The sequence below is a fragment of the Xyrauchen texanus genome, chromosome 30 (genome assembly GCF_025860055.1).
Source record: "Xyrauchen texanus isolate HMW12.3.18 chromosome 30, RBS_HiC_50CHRs, whole genome shotgun sequence".
NCBI classification, from domain to species: domain Eukaryota; kingdom Metazoa; phylum Chordata; class Actinopteri; order Cypriniformes; family Catostomidae; genus Xyrauchen; species Xyrauchen texanus.
In genome coordinates, this window is record NC_068305.1 from 2,896,960 (window position 1) to 2,911,472 (window position 14,513).

At 39.4% G+C, this 14,513-nt stretch overlaps 1 protein-coding gene across 1 annotated transcript in view; it reads left to right on the forward strand.

Annotated features, from left to right (window-relative positions):
• LOC127624250 (uncharacterized) overlaps nucleotides 1-14,513 on the forward strand; it is a 38,445-nt gene that overhangs the window by 22,244 nt on the left and 1,688 nt on the right. Inside the window, exons 12-22 of the mRNA XM_052098989.1 lie at nucleotides 775-1,031; nucleotides 2,503-3,486; nucleotides 3,804-3,897; nucleotides 4,281-4,385; nucleotides 4,587-6,122; nucleotides 7,859-7,981; nucleotides 8,094-8,222; nucleotides 11,282-11,474; nucleotides 11,759-11,883; nucleotides 11,969-12,159; nucleotides 12,597-12,730. Of these exons, the coding sequence (XP_051954949.1) occupies nucleotides 775-1,031; nucleotides 2,503-3,486; nucleotides 3,804-3,897; nucleotides 4,281-4,385; nucleotides 4,587-6,122; nucleotides 7,859-7,981; nucleotides 8,094-8,222; nucleotides 11,282-11,474; nucleotides 11,759-11,883; nucleotides 11,969-12,159; nucleotides 12,597-12,730 (3,871 nt within the window). The remainder of the gene's footprint in view (nucleotides 1-774; nucleotides 1,032-2,502; nucleotides 3,487-3,803; nucleotides 3,898-4,280; nucleotides 4,386-4,586; nucleotides 6,123-7,858; nucleotides 7,982-8,093; nucleotides 8,223-11,281; nucleotides 11,475-11,758; nucleotides 11,884-11,968; nucleotides 12,160-12,596; nucleotides 12,731-14,513) is intronic.

The window sequence follows — 14,513 nt, forward strand, 5'->3', positions numbered from 1 at the left end:
TCCATTTTTTACCACTATTGAAATTCTCCATTTGCGCACATACTTTTCCTGTTATCATAAACTTCAAGAGTTCGGTTCAGCGATCCATTTGGATTACACGTAAAATATGTGCATTAAAAATGACCAGACAGAGGTAGATTTGTTACTGTGACTTTTACACATGTCATTTGCACAGAAAACAGTTTTTCATGCTACCCTTCTATTTTATTTTGTGGTCCGTTTTGCTTGTATGTAATATTACCCAGATAGCACATGTACATCCCTGAGATGTCTGTTTAAGAGCGTTTCATCTGGAAAGCATCGCATATTTGAAGTTTCAATGGTAATTGAAGTTAAACCTTTAGATAAAATTTAGAAAACTATATTTTAACTGCATATTATGAATATGCCAGAATTTGCTGCCTGAAAATGGACGCTCAGGGTAAGTTTTGTCAGCTGTACAGACCAGTGATATTGGTTACGTTTTAAAATGTCATGTGAACAACCTTGACACACACAAACTGATTTAAGCAAAAAATCCAGATATTGCTGTGGTGTGAACATGGATCATGATGTGTTTACCATTTGAAATGGTACATTTTCCGCATTAGATTTATTTCCTTGCAAATTCTGGGGGAAATGTGCGGAATTGTCATTGTAAGAAATGCTAATGCTCCTAAATTAGGCTTGAGTTTCTTAATCCAAAATCTAATTTTGCCAGTTTTGTGGTGAAAATGACCCAGATGTGTTTTTCACTGCCGATTAACTCAAATGTGTAATTCTGATTTGTTTAAGTGCAAGAACTGGTACAACCTAGTGCTATGTGAGACCTTCCTGCAAGACCTGCTGTGGAGTGGAAGTTGTGGGTGTCCGAGTGAGATCAGCTCTTCTCCAGACATGTGTACAGGCCTGCCAACATGGAGACGAGTCATCGAGACCTTCCTCAGGAGAAATCCCTGCCCTGAGGTGCAAGAGCTGGTGAAGCTGGCACATCTTGCTAATGTTATTACTGACCCCTACCTTCAGCATACTGGCAAACAACTGTCGCACAGGTACATTTAAGAGTTTGTGGCCCACATTTTTGTTTGAAAGTGTTTTGTTTAATAGTCTCTGCAAGTACGCAAATGCTGATGTGAATGCTTGGCAGACTCCTTGCAAGCATGCAGCCTCGATGAATAGTAAAGTAATTTTTATTTGTGCATAAAAATTGACCGTTTCAAAGCAGCTTTACAGAAAATCATTCTACATAGTCTGAAATGTCTTGAAGCCCCCAGTGAACAGTTTTTATAGAAAATCAAGCCTTCAGTGAGCAAGCCAAAGGTGGCTGTTGCAAGAAAAAAAAAAACTCTTTAAATGTTTGCTCATGGAGGGAAAAAACAGTGGTGAAGCTGGGCTAGATGAGCTAGACATCCTACTGACTTTACACTTGGAATACACTGAACATGCACTTGCCGTGCTGCTGTGGCTCATTCAAACCTCCATAATGGGGTGATACAGTTACCAGCAAATGTCTGTGCCATTTAAACATAATTTGTTTGGTTGTAATTATATAATCTTAAACTTTTCTAAGATTTATACCTAACGGTTTTTCTGCCATGTCAGGAGCTGACCTGAAAGTGAAAACTGGCTGTAGAAGACTCTAATGTCTTCTTTGCCCCCGTGGCAACACTGAGAATTAGAATTCCAATTGCCAAAACTCATACATAGCTAGAAGCATTTGCATTTTCATACTTGTATAAGAGGACCTTTTTGGGCTTAGTTGCATGAACCTTCACTCAGGGGGCTGAGTGAATCTGCGTTTCACCTGCATCTGAAAAATTGAAATGATAGACCAGAAGTCATTCATTTTCCAGTGGAGAGGTGCACAGGAGCTGTGTGAAGTTCCGACCATTTGTGGATGCAGAATGTTCTGATCCAATTTGATGCTTAGATGCTTTGGAATATTTGTAACTTGTGTAACTAGTTAGTATACGATCACTTGATCAGATGTGATGTACTCCATTCAAAACAATGAGCAAAGAATGGTAAATGGTCTGCAATTATATAGCACTTTTTTAACCTTGGCAGTATTCAAAGCACTTTACACTGCATCTCATTCACCAATTCACCAATGACAAATTGAAGTTGATCATGACTGCCAGTAGGGGGCGAAGTACAGCAGTCTTATGCAAATATCAGTAAAAAGGTGGCTTAAGACACGTTTCTGGATCAACATTTTGCATTGATACTGGAACAACATTTTGTTTCTTAATCCCAAACCTAACCATAAAGTACCTCTAAAATCACGGGTATATATATATATATATATATATATATATAGTTCAAGCCCTTAAATCCAGCCTAAATTCCTAAAATCTGATTGGTTTAGAAATTCTGTGTCAGGACCAACAAGGTTGTTGATCCAGGAAAATGTTTTACTTTGTATATCAACATTCAACAAACTTCGTACTATTAGTACATGAACGTGTAATAGTTTGATAAGTTTACAATTTCCATGATTAATATTCATGACCCCATCCACAGATGCATGACTCTACAGAGACTGTTGACCTCACCTGGGTCTGTGCCCCTTCAAGACCTTCAGCTGGCACTCCAGTGGCAGTATGAGAACCTTAAGGGCAACCACAATTCCTCTGAGATTGACCAGATAAAATGCAGTATCCCTCAAGACTCTGGCTTTGCATACAACTCTATCCCCTGCAGACGTTCACCTTCTCAGTGTGAGATTTTGTCCGATTTAGACAAATGGCCTTCAGTAGGGGATTGTCACCATCAGGCCTCCTCCAGTGGGGCTCCCGGGATGGTGTCTGCTACAGGCAATCCCCCCTCTCTCAGCTCATTTGACTCTGGATTTGATGGAGCAGGAAGCAGTCACTTGGATACCAGGAATATGGGGGATGGAATTCCAAGGTTTCTGGTAAATGGAGACTCCACTTTAGAACTGAAACCTCTACGTGCACAAATTCACGAGCAGATATTTGTGAGCATGTCTGATTCTGAGGAGCAACATGAACTGGAGTTTAGTTTAAAGAGGGATGCCACTCGGGCCAGTATTCAGATTGTTCCCAAAATAACCTCAGATGCTTTGAACCTTGAGATCAAGGTGAAACGGTTCGCTATACTACCAAAGAACCCCTGGCTTAGCCTCCCTATAGATGATTTGGAGAGCTCTTATACAGTTACAGTTACACCCAATTCTTCTAACCAGCAAAGAGACCTGAAGAGCCCCAGTCTTTCAGAACACTCATATCGAACAGACCAATCCTATGGGTCACGAGATCAACCTACTCAAACTGATAGCTTGGGGTGCGCTCACACAAAAGATACCAAGAGCAGTATCTTCCAGAGTCAAGATACCTTTGAGGACTCAGAGTTGAATCCCATTGGGAATGTACTGTCTAGTACCATAACTGATGAGGACAAACCCAGCAACACGGTGGACGGTGAGTCATCTCTTCTGTGGGACACATTTGATCTCCACAACTTTAGAAGCGACTCTTTTGAAAGGTGAGGCTCCATCTCTTTTATTGAAAAAATCTGCACATACAAGTTCAAATTTGCTCAGCTTGGTTTGGTTGAATAACTTTTGCTTATACACTACAACAGACCTGGAGGACCCGCCAAGCTGCACATTTTGGATGCCTCCCTAATCTAACATATCTCATAGTAGAGGCCCCATGATCTGAATTGTCAAATAACTTTCGGGACATCCAAAATATGCAGACTAAAACCAACTGGAATGTGGAATGTCCTCGAGCCCCTATTGGTAGATTTTTCCAGTTGAGTTGTGTTTGTTCTAAGAGCTTTTGCTTGTTTTTTTACAGGTTGGAATTCTCTATCAATGACTGGATTCAGAGAGAACAACAAGAGCTTAAAGAGGTGGAGGAGACTTTAGATCGAGCTGCTGAGATACTGCTGGTTATTCAACTTATTTGATTCTTTTTGTCTTTTCTTTCTTTTTTTTTCTTTTAAGCGGTGTATTACGATGGGAGCGATTTGAGTGTTGATGTGTAGCGACTTGCCACTTGTGGAAGAAAAAAAACTGGGGTTTGTTTCTTTAAATGTTAGAGAAATTGCTGTTTCCTGTTTCATTGGGCAGTTCTTGACCAGACTTTGTGCCTTAAGTCAGAAGCCTTACACTGGGAGAATTTAAATTTTATCTGCTATACTCCATTTTTGCCATTTATAAAGTATAATGAATCCTCATTGTTATGTTTTACATAAGTATAACAAACAAATTACCCATAATGCTAATGCAAGTGATAATATGATTGTAATCTCTAAATTCTTGATCTTTTCAGGAGGAAGAGACCATTCTTGCAGAGGAAGTGCTCCTTGATGAGCTGTTAAAAATGGAGGACTTGCACGAACATCGGCCCTTATACAGTGAAGATCAGCACTGTGTAGTAAGTCTGCTTTGAGGTTTGGGAGTGAATCTGTAATGTAACGGGCAGACATCTTTCTCACAGGAGCAGGTTACGCTTAGATGTTTGTTGTTTGAATCTAAAGATTTATGTCAGCTACTTCCAGCCTGGTATGTTCATGTTACTAGGGATAAAAAAATGTTTAATGTTTGAAAAATTAATGACAGTGAAATTTATTTTCAGATGTCACCAAAAGATCCAGCTGAATCTGGTGTGATTGGATTGGGCAAAGATAGTGAACACTCCACCGTAGACTCTGAGATTTTGAAAACAAGTGACATTTTTGAAAACTCTTCCACAGGATTAGCCACTGAAAGCCTTGATCATGTGAATGAACCTGTGCAGCTGGACACAAGACCTCCTAAGGTGGACAGAAGTGGTATCCTTCAGGAGCTTCGAGGTCTTGAAGAGAAAATAGAGACTTTGAAACTCGATGCTCTGCACTGCAGTGAGGCTGAGGTGTTTCTCTCTGAACACGTATCACAGGCTCATGTCATGACACCGAGCTCCTACAGGGAGAGCAGGCTGTTGCATACTCCACTGGACGAGGAGAAACTGGAAGTGGAGAAGGTGGAGCGAAGCCTGATCCGAGAAATGGAGAAAGATGGAAATGTGAGCAAGAGGTTGAGCAAAACTCACAAAGTTGTGAAGTGTTCCATCATGGAGAGGAACTCTAAGCTGAAAGATCTGGATGATGAGCTGTTGAGAAACTGCAGGCTCAATCAGCAGAGCTTTCGAAATCTTCAATACGATCATTACAAACCTCCATCGATTCCAGCCACGGAGCAATGGAACCCTCAAAAACCTCCATGTTCAGCATCTGAAGAATCCAGCCCTGACATTACTCAATGTTACTCATCTCAAAATTGTTCCATTGTCACTTTAGAGGAGTGCACCAGTCACATACCTTCAAATCAAGAAGCAAAGCAAGACTCAATTTTGATTTCTGGTCTTTTAAGTACAGCAAACACCATTAAAGTACCTCCTAACAGAGCAACAAATAACAATGTCAATGCCCGAAACATAAGTTTGTGTTCTGAACCTTCAAATACAGAAGATGCAAGTAAAGTACCTGCAAATGAAGAGCCCAGTCCACAAAACTCAAATTTAGTGCCTGGGCCTTTGAGTGCAACCGTTCCAAGCAAATCCGTTCCTAACAAAGGTCAGAGTGAGAACTCTGAGGTGGAGACTGTTGAAGCATCCTCAACCCAGAAGACCAATCACGAGCAAAGTGAATTTGATCCTGGTGGCATGTTACTTGTATCTCCAGTGCCTGCACCAAGAAGTGTATTTCCTTTTGACAGCATGCAAGCACACAATCATTCTGAGAAAAGTCCATCAGCAGCTGAAAATGAAGCAAGACAAGGACGATCGGTATCAGTCTCGTTTGACAACATAACCCTAAAACCCAGCAAGCTAACAAACCCTCTAAGCAAGTCTCAAGGACTGCATATGCACAACAATAACACATCCCCTCCTGTCCAGCCAGTGTTATACAATGATAATTCTGCAACCCTAGAGAACATTAAAGAATCCTCTGCAGAGAGAGAAGACTCTGATAAAGCATTGAGAGTAAAAGCAAACACTCTTGAGGTGACTGGGCAGTACTCAAGCCATGGGCAGAATGAAGGTGATGTTCCCTACGACGGTGGAGGTTCCACAAGGGCTGTCTGGAGATCTCCACTTCACCAGCTCCAAATGCACACTTTCTCTAGACAGGTGTGGACTAGAATCACTAATGCAAAACATTCTGCACCAGTTGAAGCAACGTAATTTACTGTTCCAAAACTGTCCAAAAATTGCTACTTGTCAGATTTTATAAGATCCCGTTGATTCTGGTCGAATATAAAAATGCCCCTTTTGAATGCTAAAACGCTTCTGAATGTGTGCCAAGCACTCACAATGACCTGGGAGCTTTTCAGACCGATCTCATTTTTGCACTAATAAAGGTAGATGCAGCGCAATTAAAATGCTGAAGTCTCTGTGCATTTGAATTTAAGGTTTAAATTCTAACTTGGGATGTGAGATGAAAGTGAAAGATGCAACTTGTAGAGCATTTTTGTGTGATAGCATGCTGTGCTTAATAGTGAATAACCATCAGCACAGTAAAACCTTCTGCATAAAGTTTAGTCTCTTAATGTATAGGTTTAGTTGTTTTTATGTGCTGTTATTACAGCCATCAAAGCACCGCATCTACAATACTTTCCATGACCATCACGCCGATAACCATGGTTGTGTCATTCAGTTGATCCCTGAGCGTCACTGATCCGCACCGCGAATGTTAATACGAATGCACTGTGAATGTTAACCAGCAGCTTCTGTCTGGAAGAGTGCTAATGAAAAGGACTAATGTTTCTGGTCAAATCGGGTTCATGTACGCAGTGTTAATGACATGCAATGATGGAGAAACATGCATGCTCTATTTCTGTGGAGTGATAAAATAAAACGAAATCTCAAAGGTTTTGCTTCATGAGAAATAAGGGCTCGTGGGTTTAAACAGAGCATTACAAAAAAAGTGTAAAAGTGAAGAAATGAGGACAGAAATTTGTTCTATTGCAAAACAACAGTGTAAATGTAAAATTTACCAAAACTAAACATGACCAGAAAGAGGGACTTAAGTATTTAGAACTATTTTGATATTTAAAACACAATTTTTCATGTCACTTTCCATTTTTAAAGCCTTCAAAATAGAAAGCAAATAATAAAATAGGGGTATATGATTTCCTTAAGTTAAATATGACCATTTAAACAGACAATTTATCATCATAAATTGCAAGTATTTCACAATTAATCATCAGCCAAATGTAATAGTGAGAACCCTTGTTGGGCTGGATTTAGCAATTAAATAGCCCTGCTGTACAAAGTGCATCTCAGATAAGACTTCGATGACGATTGACTGTTGAAGAGTGTACAATGCCCTGTCAACACAATCTTGTCATGTTGTGATTTCCTCATTGATGCATTGAAATGATACTGTACAAACCTAAGCATTAATTGGCCATCGGCAAGTATGTCGCACAAAGTGATCTGCAGATTTAGTTCCTACAGTGAAGAATCTCAATAATACCTGGAATTTTTATATTGGCCATTTTTTTTTTTTTACTAAATAAAATAGTTTTTTACTTTGACCTAATATATGTGTGCTGTGTAGTTTTGCACTTCTTGGAATATGGAGCTATTAGCTTGGCAACGTTAACGTCTCAGGCTGTTCATGCGGATTCACTTACGAGGTTCCTTTCCATTCAGGATTCTGCCTCCATCAGAATGGAACTGCCTATGTAGATGGTGTATTTTTGCTCTAAATTTGGGAACAAAACTTTTATTTACTGGCATATTTAAGAGTTTTGCTACACTTTGTCCATTTGTTGAGCAGAAAGAATGAACAAATGCTGTCTTTGCTGTGGGGTTAAGCCTGTTACAAAAGCTGTTTGTTTTTTATCTGTGTTCTGAATTAGATGACCGATTATAAGACCGCTATCGTGTTGGACACTGGGTCTGGTTTGATGAAGGCAGGATTTGCAGACCAGGACCTTCCAACTACTGTATTCCCCACTGTCATTGGGCATCCAAAATATGAGGTAGATACATTTTTTTTGTCCCTAGATACTACAACTAAACTTTGAGACAATGGGCTTCCCTAACTGTTCTGTTGAACTAAGCTGCAGAATTGTTTTTGTGCCTTTATCACAGGAAATAATGAATGGAAGTTTGGACAGAGAGGTGTATATTGGGCATGACGCACAGCACATGAGAGGAGTGCTAACACTGAAATATCCCATAAGGAATGGAGTTGTACGCAGCTGGGATGAGATGGAGATGGTAAGTTCAGCCAGGATGCAGGAGTGTTCAGAGGCCTGTCTCTCGAAGCTATCCCAGGAAGTTTAGTTTAGTTTGAGCAATCTCTGGTTTATCGGTCTCAAAAAGGTGGGTTATCCACCTTATTTTGCAATTGTAAGCAGTGGCTGCATTTCCGGCAAATGTGTGCAAGTTCCGCTGGCTTTGACCACAGTGTAAATAACTAGAAGGTTATAATGCCAGAGTTGGTGATCTGGGCTTATAAACTATCACACAACCACAGGATGTCCACAGAATTATGTGCCAATGTCAGATAATTTTCGAACATAGCATTTATAATAAGAGAGTACATCATTCTCTTGTTGCTGTGTTATATTGAAGAGACTGTGACAAAATTGTCTTTATCGAGATTGTGAAGATGTCTCCATGTAAACCTTCGTTCATATGTACCTGCATTACCGATGATGCCTTTGTTTCATAAGCCATGCTGATCTGTGTGTCTGTTTACTATACACTGCTAAGAGAGAATGCTCTCTGACAAGAATGGAGAATAATGAATTTATTATTTTGCCAAGATGAAATGAGATGCAATTTTGTTGCAAAGAAAGTTGAAGCAGCATTTTCCCGGCATCATCTCTCAGCTGGTTATGTAAAGTTGTGGAGGACTGTCCATGTCAGCGCCAGTGCAACAGTGTGTGATTTTTAAACGATGGCAAAATGCCATAAACTGTAAAGCTATGCTCTCAACCAATGAGTTTATGAAAATCGAAATTAATATGTTGACATTGATTGCCAGTCTGTAATATAAAGCAGCATAATGTTCTATTTTTATTGTACTCCATCAATAATGGCAATTTGGTCAATTTTAACCAACAAATCTTACATTGTGCAGCTAATTTGGGACCGAGGGGATTTATTGCAGAGACGTCACTTTACTCACAGCTAATTGGTTGACCAAATTGCCATTATTGGAGTACATCAACCATTCTTACCTTATCTTGATTCATTCAAGTAAGCCTATAAAAATTATTTGTATATTGAGCTGTCGGTTTCAATTTGGCATGAAATCGCTGGTTTATGACGTTCAATTTGCATCATTACAGGTCCGCACATACAGGAAAGTACCGGCTGTCATGTTCTGACTGGAGAAACTAACTACGCTGTTCAGTCACGCTCACACAGTTCAGGACCGCATCATTGCAGTCTAGATGGATGTTTGTCTGTTATCCGTTTAGCGAAGTTGTTTACCTGCTATAATGCTTGGATATGTTGTCCAGTGAAGTTACTGTGACAGGTTTAATTTGTATTAATTCTGAAATTCACATGTAATCGATATATTGCATATATAAACAATATTTTTTACATTTAATACTTTATCCCCATTATTTTTGAATCCTCATTTTAAGTTTTTAGTTTGTGTTATTGTGTGTATTGCAGACATGCTATTGTAGTAACTGAGGATGGACAATCTAGTATAAAAATAAAGTCTTCTATTGAACTCTTATCAGCCATATCAAGAGTATCACCTCTTAAATTGAAAATTGTAGCACAACTCAAACGTTAATAGTAGATGAAACACTTGAAGAATCATTACGCTATACTAGTAGTGATTGAGTCCCCTGTTCTCCATTTAAAAGTGCTTTGAGTGTAGTGTCAGAAAAGTAGTATGAGTGTCAAATTCATTCAAATATGTAAATGGAAATATTACTTGATTTGAAGATAAACAAATGTTTAATCGTATAACATATCAACATGAAAGTAGCATGTTATGACTTTGGCTCTAGTCATGATCACATACAGGTGATGTCCAGTTAACCTCGAATCATATCATTCATCTGCCAGAAGAGCAGTGCTGAAATACGACTGACGTAACGTCTTCTGCAAATTACTTTCAACTTAAGTTTCAAACACAGATGTCGCTAGAGAGCACAAAGTTACGTAATGCTGCTTTAAAGCACATTTCATCAGGAAATGTTTAATAAATGTATTTTTATACAGTGAGATTTAATATATTAGGCTTATGTATTAATTCTCACACTTTAACGTTGTTTTTTGTGCAAGTCATTCCACCCGAACAAATATACTGGTTAAAATTATATTGTAGACCATCACACAGTGGCATGGCTTGCACTTAATTTAATACATATACAGTATATATGTAAATAAATCTAAAAAAGATTTACATTTTAATATAGCTATGTTTAAGCTTTTAAAATGAACAAACCTGTATGTTTTTGTGAACTTATTGGCCTGTATGTTATTTATTTTTTCAGCAGTCATCTCAAACTTCTGCAGCAGCTGTGTTTTGTCTTGCTCTGTTTACATTTTTTACATCTCCAGAAGTTTCTGAAACAAATTACTGCTTTGTCAGTGTTAAACAAATTAAACTTTCATCAGTGCAATTAACATTGAATGAATACTGAATTGCAAATGTTTGCGTTAATGTTTAAGGAATGTTTCGGGTTCAATACAAGTTCATCTCGATCGACGTAGTTGATTACCACAAACATTTATTTCAACTTGTCCCTCCTTTTCTTTAAAAAAAAAAGCAAAAATCTGTGTTCCAGTGAGACAATGAAAGTGAATTGGGCCAATTTTGGAGGGTTTAAATTAAGAAATGTGAAGCTTGTATTTGAGCAGTAAAGTTGTTCAAAATCATCATTTTTAAAGTTGTTTTAGGGTTTGTTGACATTACATTGTCATGGCAAAGTTTTGTAACTTTCAACGGATTAGCAAGTGATTTAATGACCGTAAAATCATGTTAAAACACATATTGTTTGTCTTGTGGCTATACTTTTGAAACAGTATTTTAATGTTTACAGATTGACCCCATAGACTTCTATTGAGAGATGAGTCAAAATGAATTTGTGCTAATCAACATTGTCACAAATGCTGTCGATTGAGCTCAACTTTTATTGAACCCGGAATATTCCTTTTGAGCATGTTTGTGATTTTGGAACAATCTGTTATTTGTTCTCAAAGTTGTGAATGTTATAACATGTCTAATTGAATACTCAAGAACAACTTATGCAGTTTTAGAATGTAAATGTTCTTTTGTTGTAATGACTTCTGGTGTGTTGTAGATCTGGCATCATGCGTTCCAGCAGCTCGGTGTGGACTCCGAAGATCATCCGGTGTTGCTGACTGAAGCGGCCATGAATCCGATGGAGAACCGGCAGAGAATGGTGGAGCTGATGTTTGAGGCCTTCAATGTCCCCCTCACGTTTGTGGCCATGCAGGCGGTTCTCGCTCTCTACGCCTCAGGACGAACCACAGGTCAGTTGGCTGTTTTTGAGACTGAACACTATGCAGAGTTTCTGTATACATGGAGTAGATGTACTAAATTTGCCAAACATGCAGCATACAACCACAGCATGCTGGAATACTGTAGCCCACGATTCAATGCACTCATCTTGATGTTCCATGTCCATTGTGATGAATGAACCAGAACCCAAATCTCACATCAACCTCTGTTAACAAAACATCACCACAGATCTGGATCTTGGCAGTATGCTAGTATTCCTCCAAGGTGTGTGTGTGTGTGTGTGTGTGTGTTTCAGGTGTGGTGTTGGACTCAGGTGATGGTGTGAGTCATAGTGTGCCAGTGTTTGAGGGGTACTATCTCCCTCATGCTGTGCAGCGCTTCCATCTCGCCGGAGCCGACGTCACCCTGCAACTTCAGAAGGTACAGCTGGCACACTTTGTAATTTAGTCAGTATGCATTGTTTGCCAGTTAATGTTTGATCCTGGTGTGTGTGTGTGTTGAGTAGCTGCTGCTGGAGCAGGGTGTGTGCATGCGCACGTCTGCAGAACAGGAGATCGTGCGGGAGATAAAGGAGAGCTGTTGCTATGTGGCTCTGGATTATGATGCTGAACTCCGGAGTGGAGGAACGGTCTCCTCACAGGTGCACTACACACTACCTGACGGACGACTCATCTCACTCGCCAGCGAGCGCTTCAGGTGAAGAAAAGACTGCACCTGCTGCTCTAAACCGCTTTACACTAGATGCTCACATATGAGTAGCAGCACCAACATCAAGGTTCAGTGATGGTCAGAAATTTGGTCTGGCATTCAAATTTGTGATATTTTCAGTGCAGTCAGAGATGCTTCTATCAGCCATGAAAGAGAGTGAAACTGATCCTGCAGGATTCACCGTTTCTCTCACAGACATGCTGGACCTCTCATGTGTTCACATGCCAAGATCACTCTTTCTTTCTATCTGCAATCACCTACAATCAGATGTAGGTGTGCGTGCGATGAAAAGTTAATGGTCCTCAAAACAGGCTCCATTTCACTTTTAAGCAAAACAAAGTTTCACCCCAAACCGAGAGAGAAGAAACCTGCAAGTTTTTCACAAATTCAGATTCTCACTATATCATATATTGTCATACACATAGGGCACCTGAAATCCTGTTCATGCCGGAGCTGATTGGACGAGATAATTATGGGATACATGAGAGCGTTTTCAAATCCATTCTCCAATCAGACATTGACCTGCGGCGGAGTTTGGTGGGAAATATTGTTCTGTCAGGTATGTTTCGCAACCATCTGGACTTCTTTGGCATTGATAAACATATTATAATAATTTCTGTATTGTAATTGAGCAATTTGATTTAAAATAGATTATTTTCATACAGAAACTGGATTTTATTTTTTCTGCAGATGCATTCAGCCATTAGACAAATCCACAGTAGATATACTGTATAAATGTCACTATATACCATATTTTCATTTTTAAAGACCAATTTAAAGTGCGTGCGTCTTATTATATTGTTTTTGTACTAAAGCCAAAATAAATTAAAATATTATTTGGATATTTACCATTGTTGGCCTGTCTTTTTTTTTTCCTAATCTATATTTTGAGAAATTTAACATATAATCCTAAAGAAACATTTTGATCATTATTTTATTTTTTTTTTTACTGATTTTATAAATGGAAAAGGTCATATTCCAAAGGGCTGTTATTTTAATTAAATGTTCTGCTCACTTCAAAGTTTAATTGCGCTGCTATCTCCAGTCTATACTAAGTCGTTGCTCCACAACTCCATCATGCTTAAGAGTAACAGAAGGTGATCAGAGTTCAGTTTGCTTAAGCTTTTTACACTAAACCAGCGCGTCCTGCTTGAAGTGGTTTTTATTATCATCTGCGGTAGCAGCAATGGTTATCATAATGAGAACGTGGAAAACAAGATGAGGTATAATTAAATTGTATTAAATGATTGCCGAGCAAACCGCATTAATAGAAGCACCTGTTGAGTACGATCAGCACTGATGCCCCGCAGGGATTTGTGCTCTCTGCACTATTCTTCTCCCTGTACACAAATGACTGCACCACCAATGACCCCTGTCCAGCTACCCTGTCACACTACTGTCATCGGCCTCATACAGGATGACGAGGAGTCTGCATGCAGAAGAGGGGTTGAATGGTTTGCTGTCTGGTGCAGTCAAAACAACCTGGAGCTGAACATGCTCAACAGTGGAGATGATTGTGGACTTCCGTAGGAACATCCAGCATTGACCCCGCTCACCATTCTAAACAGCACTGTGGCCGCAGTGGAGTCATTCAGGTTCCTGAGCACTACAATCTCACAGGACCTGAAGTGGGAGACACACATTGTGAGGTTGTACTTCCTTTGCCAGTTGAAGTTCAACCTGCCACTGGAGCTGCTGACTCAGTTCTACTCAGCAGTCATTGAGTCTGTCCTCTGCACTTCAATAACTGTCTGGTTTGGTTCAGCTATGAAATCAGACATCAAAGGACAGTTCGGACTGCTGAGCGGATTATTGGTTGACCCCTGCCCCCCTTCTGTTTGACATCAAGCTTTGTTCTTTAGGACTATCTTATATACCATAGAGAATAGTTTGTATAAGCCTACTTGTATTTAAGGCCTAGAGTAAAGAGTAAAATGGAATAATTATTCAACCAACCAGCAGTATTTTTGACCACAAACTAGGTAACAGCTAGGGTTTTACCTACAGGAAAATTCAGTTAATGGTGACGTTGAGTTGAAAGCTTGCATATAACCAGTTTTGACAGAGCTGCTGATAAAGTGAAATGATCAGCATCAGACTTTTCAGTGAAAAGAAATTTGGAGATTGGTATCGGATGTTAAAATCCGATGGAGCGTCCCTAATATTCAAATTGACTGGGTTTAAACTAATGAGGATTAATGGATTGAGAACCTATCAAACAATGGACACAAACGGGTACATGATGGATGGTACATTTTGGATGGTCATTGAAGATGACGGTCTTTCACGGTTTATAGATTTGTTTGCGGGTGAATTGAAAAAAGGTCTCAGTTTGTTTGATT